General features: G+C 35.8%; 1 protein-coding gene and 1 long non-coding RNA gene across 2 annotated transcripts in view; both read left to right on the plus strand.

The window, feature by feature from the left end:
• The window catches only part of LOC132142418 (uncharacterized), a 1,026,371-nt gene that overhangs the window by 609,475 nt on the left and 399,111 nt on the right, over nucleotides 1–17,785 (plus strand). The window lies entirely within an intron of this gene.
• gart (phosphoribosylglycinamide formyltransferase) overlaps nucleotides 1–17,785 on the plus strand; it is a 45,932-nt gene that overhangs the window by 21,896 nt on the left and 6,251 nt on the right. Inside the window, exons 10-16 of the mRNA XM_059552270.1 lie at nucleotides 1,524–1,692; nucleotides 4,394–4,628; nucleotides 4,960–5,054; nucleotides 6,185–6,294; nucleotides 8,312–8,510; nucleotides 14,046–14,297; nucleotides 14,383–14,535. Of these exons, the coding sequence (XP_059408253.1) occupies nucleotides 1,524–1,692; nucleotides 4,394–4,628; nucleotides 4,960–5,054; nucleotides 6,185–6,294; nucleotides 8,312–8,510; nucleotides 14,046–14,297; nucleotides 14,383–14,535 (1,213 nt within the window). The remainder of the gene's footprint in view (nucleotides 1–1,523; nucleotides 1,693–4,393; nucleotides 4,629–4,959; nucleotides 5,055–6,184; nucleotides 6,295–8,311; nucleotides 8,511–14,045; nucleotides 14,298–14,382; nucleotides 14,536–17,785) is intronic.

Genomic DNA, 17,785 nt, shown 5'->3' on the forward strand with positions numbered 1-17,785 from the left:
CCCTGTCTCCTTGCATGGCCTAGTCAGAGCCCTGAGTTACACCCCACTGAAAATCTGTGGAATGACTTGAAGATTGCAGTCCACAAATGGTCACCATCAAATTTAACTGAACTTGAGCAGTTCTGCAAAGAAGAGTGGGCAAATATTGCAAAATATAGATGTGCAAAGTTAGTAGAGACCCATCCCAACAGACTAAAGGCTGTAAAGGGGGTTCAACTAAATACTAAAACAAGGAATTGATCCTTTTTCCAACTCTGTGATAGTGAATTGTTATTTTTTATTTATACATTTTTTTGACATGTTGGTTATATCTTTCACTTGGATGTTACAAGTTGCTGAGAAAACACACACACATATACACACACACGCACACGCACACGCACACACACACACACACACATATATATATATATATATATATATATATATATATATATATATAAAATATTCAAGTGGCTCTTAAAATTATACTAATGTTTGTAGTAATATATTAATTAATATATATAAATATATTACGATTATTATGTTCTTATACAGTGCACACAGTATAAATGAGTACAGCCCCTCTGAACAAATACAAAAGATGCATTGTATATCACTAATACAGGTCATGGAAAGATAGCAAAATTGAAATATTAAACATACCTAAGAACAGTGAAATATGTCATTAATAACTGTAAATTTTTGTTTAAATAATGAATTGCAGAAATGATTACATCCTAGATTTAATTCAATAAATGTATAATGTTCTAGTACTTAGTATGTCCTCCATAATCTTCAGTATACAGTCATCTTTTGAGCAATGAAATAAGTCTTCTACAGTTCTCTCCCATGCGTTTCCATTATTGTCAGCAATTAACACATTTTCTTTACATTTTTCTGTTCAATACACTTACCCTGTTGATCAAAAATGGCCTTAAACATATACCAGAATTATTTGTATTTTTAGAAATTTTTTAGTAACTTTATGTAGTGTGTACTTATTTTTGGAACACAGCATTTTATCACTTAAATAAGAAAATGTATTTTTGTCCTGAATAATTTTGACAGGCTTATTTGGTAGTTGATCAAGCAGACTTTCTGGAACATATTATCTCTAAAGAACCTTAACATGTCTTCTAAGTAAATGAGTAATTGATGAATTTATGTTTTAGAGGCGTACTAATTTATGCTTTGCTCTATAAATAATATATTTTAACCATTACTAATTATTCCTTTTTGTTTGTTTTGTTTATTATATCTTTTAACAATATATGTATGTATTTAAAATGCATATCATGTTCCAAACCTGAAATGTTCAGACTGGAAATCCTGAAGGTGCTGTTATCAGATCAGATGGAGTAACACAAATCTGCTGGTTCATTGTAAAGAACCGATTCAAAAGAAGGATACATGTACTTATTCAGTTTTGGATTTGACTTGGTGATCCAGTCACATCATTCTCAAGTTAACCACTCACTGGAAAAAAAGATAATCAGTGAATAACACAAAACTCTTCTTGTGATTGTCCATATCCCTGTCAGGTCCTGATGCCGTTGCTGAAGTCTGATTTATATGAGGTGTTGAAGAAGACACTGCAGGCGGACCTGAGCTCAAGTCCAGTGCAGTGGCTGGAGGACAGTGCAGCTGTCACTGTGGTCATGGCTAGCGGAGGATATCCGGCCTCATATAAGAAGGGACTGGAGATCACTGGTGCGTTTACATGAAATATGTACTGTATATCTGTATCAGCATCCTTAAAAAGTCTTAAATTCGTTTTATAATTTTTAAAGACCTAAAAATGAGGACATAAACACTCCTAATCTAATCTAATATAATCTTATATAATATAAATAAGGGATAATGTACATCCAGCCGGTTGTTCTCGCAGAATAAACCCCATCAGGGTGATCAGGACCCCGACACAAATCGGATGGGTCTTATACAGAGGTGGGTAGTAAAGAGTTACATTTACTTCGTTACATTTACTTGAGTAATTTTTTGGGGTAACTAATACTTTTCGGAGTATATTTAAAGATGGGTACTTTATACTCTTACTTGAGTAAATTTTTGGGGAAAAATTTGTACTTTTACTTCGTTACTGTGGGCGACGCTCCTCTCGTTACTTTATCTTAATGCAATAAATGTTATAGGCTAAATGCTTCAGTTTATTCCAAACACGCCATCTACTTTTCTCTGGGCAATGAGCGATGCCCATTCGCGAATGATTCATTCTTTTGAGTCAATTCTGTTCAAAGGCTTGATCAAACCAATTGGCAAACGAGTGAATTGGTTCATGAATCAGTTTGAAAGAGTCGTTCAGTTCCCTACCTCATGCGCTGAGCGTCTGAAGTGCTTCACTCAGAGTTGTAACGTTTAACATCAGCAGCGTTGAAAACGTGGCTAAAGAAACTGCACTGAATAGAAAGCAAATCTGCAAAGGCTATTGCTTGCGATGGAGATCCTTATTAGATGAACACCGCGTGTGCTGTCTACTGTTTAACAGGTAATAACCTGGGCTACATTCAATTACAGTACACGATACCACTGTGAAATTAGTTTGTTGTACGTGTGTGGCTTATAACAGAGGGGAGTCAAGAGATAGATGTGTTTTTACAGCACTGCGCATTATAACAAATCACACATGATTCTTTTGAGCTTATTAAAGCATTGGCCAATCAGAGGTGTTCAGATGAGTCATCGCTAAAATGCCGGTGCTTCCTTCACTCGCTCACTGACTGAATACCTCTTTCTGGCGAATTCTCTCGTCAGAAACAGCAAAGTGCAGATGTGTGTACGAATCTTTAATTAAGATATTGATTTCACAGTGTTAAGAGTTTCAGTGATTTTAATGGGAGTTTCTGAGAGTGATTGAACTCTAGACTGTGAGTGAAAATGATCTTTAATAATGTAAATGTTATTTGCTCTCTTTCTGAACAATGAAAGATTAGTAGCAATATTTATATCATATTAACTTTCAATGTTAAATTCACATTTAATATAAAGTCAGTCGTATTAAAAATATGTTATGGCATGACACCTATATCTGTTACTTAAGTGAACAGACAGGGTTTTATAATAAATTACATAAATTGGAGTAAAGGCTGATGAAATATATACATTTAGACATGCACACATACATTACATACATTTTATCTATATATCTAAATAAAAATAGGCTCAGTATATATGACCCAAAGTAACTAGTAACTAACTACTTGAGTAGATTTTTTCCCCGATACTCTTTTACTCTTACTCAAGTAACTATTCAAGACTAGTACTTTTACTTTTACTTGAGTAAATATTTATAGAAGTACTTTTACTTTTATTTGAGTACAGTTTTTGGGTACTCTACCCACCTCTGGTCTTATATCAGCCTGAAGGGGTTTATTCTGCGAGAACAACCGGCTTAACTGGCTTATTACACGGCTACTTGCCACATAAGTAAATAATTAGAACTATTGATTTGAGTTGAAATATTTGAATGCAAAGCTTCCGTGAAAACCGCTTTTGTGCGAGCAAGCGGCAAGTTTAAACTAAACAGACATGTAAGGGAAACGGTGCAGTCAAACTATGTATTACACAACATTTCACCACAAAATAAGGCAATAAAATCATAGCAAAATGGCAGCAGCTGCATTTGTATGAAACGAGAGCGAGTCCGCAATACCAGGATGACATAATTAAACAATTGTACACCATTTGGAATCAAGTTTTAATATTTTATTAGCTAAACAAACACAAAGCTTTCACCAAGAAAAAAATAGTTCAAGCAGAAGTACAGCGCCGACTGCTGTTACCCAGATGAGCCGGTGATATTAGCTTTTACAGGTTGTTATACCGGGATATCATACATCGGAATGTCGCAACTGACCAATCAGAATAAGAATTCCACAGAGCCATATAATATAATATAATATAATATAATATAATATAATATAATATAATATAATATAATATAATATAATATAATATAATATAATATAATATAATATAATATAATATAATATAATATAATATAATATAATATAATATAATATAATATAATATAATCCATTATTATTTTTAACAAATAAATATAAAAAAATATAATTGTTATTTTTGAAGAGTTTTAATTTGTCATGTATTACTATTATTTTTATCCATTAATCCATATATTTTTAATTAATGAAGTAAATAAAATATAAAGAATAACTATAGTACTATAAAATTATTATTTTAGTAAATTTTATAACTATCAAAAAAAATTATAATTTTAGGAGACACAGTTATGAGGATCACCAGGAATTATCTAATTACCTTAGTGATGTCATTTCCCTCATGACAAGTGTCTGTTACATCACATTTAGCTTTGATTTAGTAGTTTCAGTGTTAAATTAGTGTGAAGTGAATGAATCGATTTCTGTTTATTCAGGTTTGTCTCAGGCATCAGAGATGGGCATTCAGGTGTTCCATGCGGGCACTGCCCTTAAGGAAGGGGGCGGGGTTATTACGAGTGGTGGGCGTGTCTTGACTGTGACAGCGGTCCGGCCCACCCTCGAGGGGGCGTTAAGCAGCGCTAATGAAGGAGTGGCAGTGATCAGCTTCCCTGATGCAGTTTACCGCCGTGACATCGGCCACCACGCCATCACGTACCTCACCCGCACCAGGTGACTGCTAACTAACACTAACCTGTTAATCCTGGAAGACATAGCAGAACACCACACTTACTTTATGCATCTGAATTGTGATGTGTACTGAATAATCACATTTGAAGTCAGTGCTATGTTGATTTGTTTGCATATTTCTAATAAACAGTGTCATGAATACAGAATTCTGGCTTTATTTATATATATATATATATATATATATATATATGAAATTTATAATTTAGCATTCATTTTTATTTTAGTTTTAGTACATTTAGTTCCTCAACCTAATAGTCTTAGTGAACAGCTACAGCAAAGAAAGGTATTGGCATGTTTTTGTTCTGTCCATCAGAGGACTGACGTACAAGGACAGCGGTGTGGACATCGCAGCGGGGAACAGACTGGTGGACATGATCAAACCTCTGGCTAAAGCCACGTCTCGTCCAGGTCGGCCTTCTCTCTCGTCTTTCAGGAGCCCAATGTTCCACTTTCAGAGTTACCTCATTATGTTGTTATAACCGCCAGGGTTTTCTCATGAATTTCTACCCTCATTCATGATGACTGATGGCTGATTCATCTGACTAGTTACTTCTAGAATCTTGAGAACTTTTGTAAAGTTCTTTGCAGCTAATTTCTGACAGGAAGGTTCAGAGTTCAAAGATTAATCTCAGCTTCAATCAACATGCTGTCGATTAGCACACATTGCAGCATGTCACTCAAAGTACTACCAGACAAAATTAATCTGAATGCACTTGGATGCACTTTCAAGCATGATTATGGGAGTTTAATCTTGCCTTGTCCAATTCAAACATGAAACGTTGCAAAAAAATAGCAATAAATAAAAACAACAACACTTTATACTGGTTATATAAAAAAAATTGGGAAAATAAACAATCATACTAAACATGATTTATTGTTTAATTGTAATAGTTTTTTTTTAATTTTATTTTCTGTACTGATTTCTAAACGTATTTTTGCAGCTAATTTCAGAGACCAATTTTAAAACGAAACAATGAAATATGAATCGATTAATCAATTGTAAACCAATGGTCATTGAAAATGTGCATATTGTTTTGGTGAAGATTGTTTATTTTATTTATTTTTTTGCTCTCAGTGGGATTTTAAGGCTTCTGAACTCACCATGAAGACAATGATCACATACATTTTTCAAATAATTAAAATGACTATATATTTTTTTCCCTCTAATATTTATAGTAATGTTTTTTTTTTTTTTTTTGCATTCATTCAGAAGGCAGAACTGCGTAAATTAGTTTGAGCAGTTTTTATTATGCTTCGTCAGATGAAAAATTGTTTTTACAGTCAAATTAAAACAATCAAGAAGATAAAATCTAAAGATGAAATAGATTTATTTAATGTATAATTTATAATTTACTTTCACATTTATTAAGAAACTTCAAGTCAATTACAAACGTTAATGGGACGAGAGGAGAGTTTAGTGGGTGTAAAACACTCAAACATGAACATTCATCATGAACTTTCATGTGTGGTTTTCTGAGCAATGCCAGATCAGATCTGTGTACAATTTTGATTGTGTTTTTTGTGTGCCTGTGGTTCAGGGTGTAACGCGGAGCTTGGCGGATTTGCGGGACTGTTTGATCTGAAAGCTGCAGGATTCACGGATCCAATCCTGGTGTCTGGGACGGACGGAGTGGGAACCAAATTGAAGGTATCATGAGGACTTTTATTTTAGGGTATTCACAAAACATCTTAAGGATGAAAGTAGCTCCTAACTTGCAGATTTAGTAGAAACTGGGGGGGTCAGTCCTAATTTTAGTACTCCTACATTTTTTTTTGCTCTAAGAGCATTTCACAAAATGTTTAAGTACTAACACCAGCTCCTAAATCTGAATAGTTAGGGGCAGTCAAATGGGCTAAATCAAGACCAGATCACAAACAATACTAAAAGGGCTTTTGCTGGCAAAACCGCCTCAGAACATAAACATTTTCGAAACGTTTCATGAAAATGTCAATTTAATTTAATTACGTCCTCCTTTTCATGTACAAGTTGGGCAAGACGTAACAGCTGTTCTTGTGTCCAGTTTGGTTTCGTTTTTAGTTTGGTAATTAACCCTAAAAATGGCAAAACCATAAAAAGACATCCATAAATTAATCTATTGCTATTTTCCATCTTATTGGGACACAGATAATACAATTTCATGATTTTATGTTTAAATGTTTGTATCCCCCATGATACATCACCCTTTTGGGGGTATAAATTCAGTGAAAGCAGAACACTTGTTTATCAATGCTTGTTACAACATGGTTGTAATTCCTGTATGCTTTAGAATACAGCCCTAAGGTTAATCTCTTTTTAAAGAAAACACAGCAGATTATTGCTGAAGTGAAAGAATTTAAGTATAAAAAGCTATATAATTTTCAGTTTACAGTAAATATAATGTAGCATAAAATCTTAATTTTTTTTATATTTATATAAAATAAATATTTTATAAAATATGCTGCGCTCTAAAATTGATTTAAAATCAAAGTCATATGTCCAACCAAGTTCCAAATGTTCCAAATTTGAAGTTGAGATTTTGTGTGAGATTTTGTTTGGGCACTATATCAAAAAATAACCACTTAACTCTATTTCATTTCAAATTTAAAATACAAACCCCCAAAATCTCATACTACTTCTCACTGCTTCACTGCTTCTGCCCACAGCTTCTCAAATGTTTGTATCGCCCAGGATATGTCTCCCCTTTTAGGATTAAAAACCTGCTTATATGCATATTCACTAATTGTTTATTATGCAGACATGTAAGAAGATGGTAGGTGACTATATATACATGTTTAAATTAATGTTACTTAAAATAATTATTTGAATATGGCAACATGATACCTCGTTCTACAACATATTAGACTGTATGATTAAATCACTGACAGAAGGGCCTTTCGCACTGCAGGAACCTTTTCATAGTACCAGAACTAAGTGTGGAACTACCCACTTTTGGGCGTTTTCACACCGCAGGAACTAGGTGCGATTTTAGAACCAGACTGCCTTTTTCGAGAACCAAATTAGCTCCTAGTCCGGAGCAGGGTATTACCAGCAAAACTGGTACTAACCGTGACATACGTAGACATTGATTGGCCAGACATGTTCGAAAACGCCCTTACCCGCCATGATTTAAAACACTGTGTAACATACTGTAAAAATTGTTAACTTATTTCACAAGGATAATGAACAGTGATAAATATATGGACGCTGAAGTGCAGGCACTTGTAGCAACTGTAGCACTTCCAGTTGTCGTTGGGGATTCTTAATCCTCATTTCCGTTCATTCATTCGCTTTATGTATACGTCGACATTCCATGTCTATTATTGTGAAACCCACGATATACAACAAAAACACAGCTCCGATCACAGTGTCCTCCATTCTCCTGTTGTTAACGTTATTCTTTGTTAACGTTGGTGAACGCCGTGCACAAATGACATCGCTGTCGACCGGCTTACATCACGTCATAGTACACACGGTTGGTGCGAATGCAACCCCTTCAATGGTACTGGGAAATATTTTGCGCAAAATCGTTCCAGTACTTCAGTACTGTACATTTAGTTCTGGAACTAAAGCGTTGCGAAAGGCTCTAGAGTACCATCCACTGTCAGCCAATCACTGATAAAATAAAGATAAAATGTTTTATAAATTGCAGTCTCTGGTCTTCACATTTGGTTGTTGTTGTTCATAGATCGCACAAGCGTGTGGCATCCACAGCACTCTGGGTCAGGATCTGGTGGCCATGTGTGTGAACGATGTTCTCGCTCAAGGAGCTGAGCCACTCTTCTTCCTCGACTATTTCTCCTGTGGCCGTCTAGACGTGAGAGTCGCATCTTCTGTCATCGGCGGCATCGCAGACGCCTGTCAGATGGCTGGATGTGCTCTGTTAGGTCAGCTACACTGAACAAATCCATGTTGGAAACCAAAACTTGACCAACTGTTCAAGGTTCTTTTCTTTAAAAAGGAACAATGCAAAATTATTTGTACAATTAAATGCAAAAAAAAAAAAAAAAAAACGCACAGGTCAAGAGTTTTTCTGTTTTTTATTCATTTATTTTAAAAAAAAAAAAGTTAATGACTGCACTTCACTTTTGTTTTGCTCTCGTTGTGATTTAGTCTTGTAGATTTATCATGTTGGCATTGATTTACGTTACATAATAAACGCTAAACGGCGTATGTTTAAGTCACAATTTGTTAAACTGTAGAAATATAAAACATTTTGCAATCAAAATAGAACTTTATTCTTAAAAAGGGACTTTTAAATATGATATTTAATGTTATTTAATTTATATATTTATTTTATACTCATTTAAAAATGTATATATATAATTTTTTTTTTTCTACATACTGTATATACAATATTTTCTAAATACCTTAACAATTAACAGTGACTTGTTGGCTATACAAAGAGTGGAATTAAAAACTTATCTCACCTAATTTAAAAGAATCCACCTCTTTTTCCGATTTGCATGATGTCCACGATCTGTTTTCCTGATAAATTTGCAGTTAAATCGTTTTCTATGTGCATTAGGGAAAGATCAGAAAATCTGTACTGAGCCTTCACAGATCGGAGCCAGTTTCTGATTCTTCTCATCACTGAAAAACATCTTGCTGACACAGCAGAGCTAACATGCAGAGTGAGAACGAGCTGAAGGAGTCTGTAAAAGTTTGGATATTTGTAAGTTTTTCAAGGGTGATCAGCGATGGGATCGCACATTTAACAAGTTCCAATTTCAGCTGTCACAAGCTGAGGGTGGATCTTCAGTGCGTTTAATTTTCATCACGCTGGCCAAGTATGGTTGGTACTAAGTACTGTGAAAGTCCGGGAGGTGTTTGTGAGGTTCTTTTTCGCTTTCTTCCAGTTTGAGGGGAACTCTCTGCACTAACACCAGAAAAATCCTCACAAAACCTTTTGACATGCATCCATATTGCCTCCCAAGAACTCTACTCTCTGCAACGCTAGAGATGTGTTTTCAGGGTCTTTACTGCTGAGGCCTCATCAGCCAAAGTTTTACTTGCACCTTGCAGTCTTTTGTATTACATGTACAACTCTTCAGAACTTCCTCAAGAATAATTATGGAAGTAATGAGGCGGAGACTTTTCATGAAGTGATAAAATCCACTTGCCTCCACAGACCACTTTTCTCCCTCTTCCATCGCTTTCAAACAGTAAATAATAATGGCAGCATATTGTGATTTGACAGCATAAACACATCTGTATTTGCATGCCCAGCATGTTTGGCTTTGCTGCACTCCATGGGCTCTCCTTTGGTTTAAAAGCCTGTCTTCTGTATCATCAAAAATCTGAAATGGTTGCTTGGCACTGCAAACATAGAGTATAGTTTGTTAATCGCATTTAGAGACGGTGGAAGTCGTTTCCTAGTGATAAGAGAGTTTGACTCCTAACCCTAAGGTTGTGGGTTCGAATCTTGGGCTGGCAATACCACGACTCAAGGTGCCCTTGAGTAAGGCATCAAACCCCCAACTGCCCCTCCGGGCGCCGCAGCATAAATGTCGCCCACTGCTCCGGGTGTGTGTTCACAGTGTGTGTGTGTGTTCACTGCTCTGTGTGTGTGCATTTTGGATGGGTTAAATGCAGAGCACAAATTCTGAGTATGGGTCACCATACTTGGCTGAATGTCACGTCACTTTTTTCACTTTAATGTCTCTGTTCACCGTACATGATTCCACAAGGGCGAGATTCAGCTTATGTGCCATGCAATGCACATACATAGCAAAGGGGAATTCCTCTCTGATTCACTGCTGAACTCCACTCAAATGCCCTGACATAACTGAGGCTCCATCATATGACTGAACAATTATGGGAATGTCCTTCAGCACACACGACTGCAATCCTTCCTTTATACCAGAAACAATCCCTGCAGCATCATGAGAATTGGAACAATAAACAAAGCAAATAAATTGCTCCTTAATCTGAAGCCCCTCAGTGTATCTAATGCAAATAGAAAGTTGCTCAGCCTTTGATGACTTCACTTCATCAGCAATAACAGCAAGAAAATCTGTCTCGTGTACTTTCTTGGATATATCTTCACAAGCGAGTTCTGCACATAATGCAATAATTTCATTCTGAAAATCTTGGCTTGTGCAGTTAAAATATTTAGACTGCATGGATTTAAAATCAGGGTCGCATAAACTCAAATAATTCCCCCTTGTTTCTGAGTCAGTTTCTTTATGGCGTCCGCAGAAAGGCAGGCCTAGTTTGGCAAGCAGTTTTATTATATCAACAGATTTGCACAAGTTTTGTTTTTTTTGTTTTTTTTCTACTGTGCTTTGCCACAGACCCTGATGTAGCAGTCTGTTTCTAGCTCTCCCACATTTCCATGCTTGGTAAATGTACCTGTGATGAAGCATGTTTTGTCAGCTTCTCCAACAACTTTTTCCAATTTCGAGCTCCCACTTAAAAAAAGCTATAAACTTATAAAAGTTTGTCTGTGCATCTTGAAATATTTGAAGAAAAGTGATGACCGCAAAAACAAAAAACTTATTCCAGTGAAACGGCGTACTCCATCCATGGGAACTTGTGCTAGTCAAAGGCACAAATAACATCTCCAATTTGTTGCTTAAGGAAAGAAGAAAGTATGGGCTGTTTTGGCCCTGTAGCTTTCTCCCCGAGGTCGTTGACATCATCCAGATGCGGCTGCGGGTGTCTCCGCCGACAAGGTGGCAGTACTGCAGTTTCCAGGGACAGAGATTTTATCTAACGTGGCCTTGATTGCTGTGTCAGTAATAGTGGCAATATAATGAATATTGGAAGTGTCAGATTTAGAGACCTGCACACCTTCAGTTCATATCCATTTTGCTTATTTAGCATATCTTTGCAGACTAAAGTGGGAACACGGTACCTCGGTACAGTAAAGGAAAGAAATGCAAACACTTTTTTTTTTTTACAATTTGTTTAAAAAAAAATTTAAACACTTTTTAATAATATATATATATATATATATACACAGCAGGGGTCTGCAACCTACGGCACGCAGAGGGATAATCGTTGGCACGTACATTTTGAGATAAAAATTATCCTAGTCACACAGCCTGTTAGGAACTATAAATACTATTCAAGTGCGAGAATGAACTTGCGCTAGTCTTTGGATGCATGCACAACCGTTGCACATACTAGGCACTTCAGATCGAAGCCTCAGTGGTCTAACAGTGCTCGTCAATGTCAAAATGTCAAATCAAAGTAGGCGGGATTTACTGTTCACAGAAGCAGAGCACGAAGCATAATTTTAACGTTAAAGAGAGCGAGGTAGGTCCACTTTTAACGATACATTTAATGATAAAAATGTTAAATGACCGACAGCTATATCCAGAGATGCAAACGACTCAAATTTGTTGTTTTCTCAAATATGGCCATTTTGAGAGAGAGAGAGCGATAATGATTACCAAAATGATAATCAGAGCCTCTACTTGTAAAAAACAAAAATCTGTTTTATTCTAGATTTAAGCATTCTGGTGTTGGCACAGTGGTTAACCAGAAAAATCTGAAATGGCACGTCATGCCAAAAAGGATGCCGACCCCTGGTGTACAGTAAACAAGTGACAAGGTGTACAGTAAACAAGATTTATATAGTACAGATTATTTCAAAGATATTAATAATAATAATATTTCAGTAATATAACAATGTATAAATAAAAATGTATAAAACAATGTATAAATAAAAATATTGAAATTATGCTAATAGAATTCAATTCCGCTCTAAAGAAGCTGTAAAAAGAAATAGGGTGTTTAATTCTTTGCAAATAGCCTAATTTGTTGGCAGAGTCTACAGTAACTCCCCCCACCAGTGCCTGGCTGCGATTAAACAGCGCTGCAAAATACACCTCTTAATCTACAAGATCAGTGGCGTAGCGAGTAAAACGCAAAGTAATTGATTGACCCGAGTTCAAATCCGCTTTTTGCCAAACTCATTTCTTCCCCGTTTCCCATCACATATCAGATCAGAAAGCCATTTATTTTCAATAAAGTAAATATTTGCAATATAAAGCACTTCGTTAATACACAGTGTTATTGGGTATGGTAAGCAGTAGGTGGAGGGCTTTATTTGTCCCAATAAGGCAGCATCCATTTAATAATATTAATAAATATGATAATCTACACTCAATATTTTATTACATACTTGAGTATAAATATCTGCCACCTAACTATTATTTACCTATTGTTAAAGAAAATACAGCTATTTTAGTGTAAACAAAATGTATCATTATTTGCACTTAGCATAACTAGGATATATCACATTTTCCACTTAACTGTAAATTCTATTGTTGTTCTGTGAAAGACCGCTCAGTGTTGATTCAGTTCTGTTCAATATGTAGAGTTAATTATGAAATTAGTTTAATTGGGCAATATATCATTGTTTACTACTATGAACCCTTATTAATCTTTGTAAAAAGAATGGTTAGCATTTTTATTTGTAAGGTAACAGCCTCGACAGCTGTGCTGAATTAAGATTCAGTGTTTGTCATGTGACAACACTTTAGCATTCTACTCTGAAACATTTAGTTGCTTTATTGTGTACTGTTTCACACACTATTCTTAATAAATATATATATATATATATATATATATATATATATATATATATATATATATATATATATATATATATATATATATATATATATAAGGCAGTATACACTGTATACTGGGCAGTAGGCAATAAGCAGTATGTTAGTATGCCATTTTGAACACAGCCTATATTAGGTATTTCCTGGCACTTCAAAATGTATTACTACTTCTATGCATCCATCTTGAACTTTCTGTGTAAGAGTGCTTTGAGTATGAATTAAACATTCACTGCATGAGAGTGTTGAGTGCTCTGTAAAGTTCACATCTTTTTGGATACGAAAAAAACATATCCAAAATTATTTGAATTTTCAAATTTATTTATTATTTATTTATTTTTAGCTTCAAATATTAATATTGTTTTGAGTCTGTTTATTCGGATGGTGAAACTCACTCTTCTCTTAAGTCACTTTTCATCAAATAAATGTAAATAATGTGTCATGTTTTACAATCAAATTAAATAATTATATTCTGATCAAAGATTAAAAAAATGACTACTATATGAGATTTATTATTTCATTTATATATTTTACACGGTGTCATTTAAAATGTATACTTTTTACAATAAATTTAAACAATCAACACTTTATTTTATTTATTCTGTTATTTATTTGAATTTAATTTTAATACTGATTTTAAATGCATTTTTGCAGCTAATTTCATCATGAGAATATAATCACTTCTACTACTACTGTTATTATCATTTATTTATTTATTTTGCTATAAAATTTTATTAAAACAATCAAAATAGCACTTTATTGTGATCTTGTATACAAAAATAAGTCCTAAACATGATGTATATTTATGTATTTATTATACAGTGGTTGCATGTGTTTGTTCAGGGGGCGAGACGGCGGAGATGCCAGGTGTTTACGGTCCTAGTGATTACGATCTGGCGGGCTTCTGTGTCGGGGCCGTGGAGCGAGGGGCTGTCCTGCCCAGACTCAAGGACATAATGGAGGGTGACTTGCTTATTGGCATTGCCTCTTCTGGGCTTCACAGCAATGGCTTCAGCCTTGTACGCAAGATCCTAGAGCGGCGCGGCCTACAGTACAGCTCACCTGCTCCGTTTGGACAGCCTGGACAGAATATCGGTATGTTAGCATGGAAATGTCTCAGCTGCTTTAGTACCAGAGCTGTGTATTTATTACGTCCTCACATCTGTGCTGTGCTTTGAAGGTGAAGTTCTGCTCACTCCCACCAAGATCTACAGCCGCCGCCTTCAGCCAATCCTACGCAGTGGAGCCGTGAAGGCCTACGCCCACATCACTGGAGGCGGGCTTTTGGAAAATATTCCTCGCATTCTTCCACCAGAACTGGCAGTGGACTTGGGTGAGCAACATCTGGATATTAATTCTGATTATTAAAATAAAAAGAGATTGCTTGAAACATAGCTCTAAATCAAAATCACCATTAAGATGATACTCTTGTTTTTTTGTGACTGATATATGCTGTTTGCAGTCATAGTTTGCTGTGAAATGTTTTATAAAAATAATACAATAATAATAGGAAATTGAATAATAGATATTTTAAACATATATTAAAGTTTAGTTCACCCAAATATTAAAATTGTCATTAATAACTCGCCCTCATGTCGTTCCAAACCCGTAAGGCCTGCGTTCATCTTCAGAACACAGTTTAAGATATTTTAGATTTAGTCCGAGAGCTTTCTGTCCCTCCATTGAAACTGTGTGTACGGTATACTGTCCATGTCCAGAAAGGTAATGAAAACATCAAAGTAGTCCATGTGACATCAGGGGGTCAGTTAGAATTTGTTGAAGCATCAAAAATACACTTTGGTCCAAAAATAGCAAAAACTACAACTTTACTCAGCATTGTCTTCTCTTCCGTGTCTGTTGTGAGTGCATTCACTGCAGTTTAGTGATATCCAGTTCGCGAATGAATCACTCGATGTAACCGGATCTTCTTGAACCAGTTCACCAAATCGAACTGAATCGTTAGAAACGGTTTGCGTCTCCAATAGGCATTAATCCACAAATGACTTAAGCTATTAACTTTTTTAATGTGGCTAACACTGCGCAGTATCATCAGCTCCTCGGTTCTCGAATCGGACGCGTCTGACAGAAACGGTTCTTGACTCGAGAACGAGTCAGTCTATTGTTCGTTATCTGGCTCGGTGTTCATCTTCAGTTCTCTCTTCACAGCAGTTCAGTCAGTGTACTGTTTGAGTAAATGAATTACTCCGGGATATTGGTTTGTTTTAACTCAGAGGGAGTGTCAGCCACATTAAAAAAGTTAACAGCTTAAGTAATTTGTGGATTAATGCTTATTGGAGACGCGAACCGTTTCAAACGATTCAGTTCAATTTGGTGAACTGGTTCAAGAAGATCCGGTTACATCGAGTGATTCGTTCGCGAACCGGATATCACTACACTGCAGTGAACGCGCTCAGAACAGACACGGAAGAGAAGACAATGATGAATAAAGTAGGGATGCACCGAAATGAAAATTCTTGGCCGAAACCGAAAACCGAAAAAGAGAAAACCAAGGCCGAAAACCGAAACCGAAACACCGAAAGAAATTATCCCAATTATTAGTACCATTGCATTTATTGCTATGACCGTGTACTAACTTTACTAAAATTAAAACATTGCAATTGCATAAATTAATATTAAAGTTTCAAAGATAATTACAATTACATAAATTATAAAAAAACATAAAAATGCATAATTACAAATTATGCAAATATTTATTAAGCACATTGCAACAATGCACAGTATAAAATAAAATTCAAACTAAAATTTAATCCCACTCATCTGTATATTAAATAATAATGTACAGGCCTACTGGCCTGCAGAAAGGTTTTAAAATTAACTGTTCTCTCATAAAAAGTGCATTTAGGTGAAGAGCATTTGAAATTTTTCTCTGTAGTACTAGAAAGTGCATTACTTCTCCAGTAGGCAAGACTGTTATCACTTCTGGGGATGGGGACTTCAGACAGATAACCATCTAGCTGTTGAGCAGTTGAGCTTGTCATCTGCCTGACATTTGAGAAATATTTGAGAGAGTGTATTTAAATAGGGCCAGGGCATAAATAAACATTTTTATCAAATTAAAGCAGAAATCTAGCAAAAAATCTAGCAGAAATATGGCTACAATCTGATATTATGCATGTATATGTATATGTGTGTGTATTATATATGCAGAGACGAGTCTTTTTTTTTTTTGCGCTCTGATCTCAGTCTCCTGCGCTTGGCGCTTCTCCGTCTCCACGCGGGTTCTCCGCATCCAGCGCGGCCTGGAGCATTTCTCGTGTGCTCTGCCATATTTCCGCGTCCAAGTAATGGTCTTTATAACGCGGATCAAGCACATTCGCGATGAAGTGCGGAGGATCCGAAAAGATCTCAGTGAGACGTGTGCTAACAGACTCTATAAGACTGTACTTTTCTTTGTTTTCACTTCGTGGTCCGTCTCAATCTCTTTGTTAGGAGACGCTTTAGTGCTGCGAATAAAGGAATAAGAATAGAGAGAATGTTCTCTATTAAGACCCACTGGTGTGAAGTGAATGACGCGGGGAGCTCGTGGTCTGCGCTATGCAGGTGCACGTGCAGGTCGCGGTTTCTGTTTGCGTCATTATAACATTTCGGCCGTGTTGTTTCGGTAATAAAAGTGTTTCGGCCGAAAACCGAAAATGCACTTTTTGGCCATTTTCGGCCGAAAATTTTCGGTGGCCGAATATTCGGTGCATCCCTAGAATAAAGTCGTTGTTTTTGCTATTTTTCGACAAAAATGTATTTTCAATGGTTCAAAAAATTCTAACTGACCCTCTGATGTCACATGGACTACTTTGATGGTGTTTTTTTTTACCTTTCTGGACATGGACAGTATACCATACACACAGTTTCAATGGAGGGACTGAGAGCTCTCAGTTTAAGATACTTTAGATTTAGTCCGTGTTCAGAAGATGAACAGAGGTCTTACGGGTTTGGAACGACATGAGGGTGAGTTATTAATGACATCATTTTAATATTTGGGTGAACTAAACTTTAATAGAAAAATTACTATTTAAAATACACTGATCACTGAATTTATTTTGAACTAATATAATATAATATAATATAATATAATATTCTTGCTCTCAGTGACTGATATACTTTAATTCCTCAAATAAAAACCGGGGCCTTTGTTTACCTGAACTGAAGAAGGTAACAGGCTTTTATTTGAAGCAGGCTTTTATTAGATGCAGGCCTTTATTTTCTAATTCCATCTGTTTGATAAGTAATTGTTTTAAATAAACCATTTTAAATTAAAAGCGATAGCGTTCCAGTGGACAGAGATCATAACATTAGCACAGAATCAGTTCAGAATCAATCACCAAAAGAATCAGTTCGGTTCAGACGCTCTGTGTGTCAGTCTGCTTCACGCTGAATCACACATGCGCAGTATCATCAGCTCCTCGGTTTTGACAGAAACTGTTCTCGGTTCAGTGTACTGGTGATCCGAAAACCGATGCATCTGGTTCTTGACTCGAGAACCAGTACACCGCTTCGTCAGTGGGCGTGTACGTTCGTTATCTGACTCTGCTGATTATACACACAAATTTCCCCCCGGCCTTTATTTA

The sequence above is a fragment of the Carassius carassius genome, chromosome 6 (assembly GCF_963082965.1).
Source record: "Carassius carassius chromosome 6, fCarCar2.1, whole genome shotgun sequence".
Classification (NCBI taxonomy): Eukaryota; Metazoa; Chordata; class Actinopteri; order Cypriniformes; family Cyprinidae; genus Carassius; species Carassius carassius.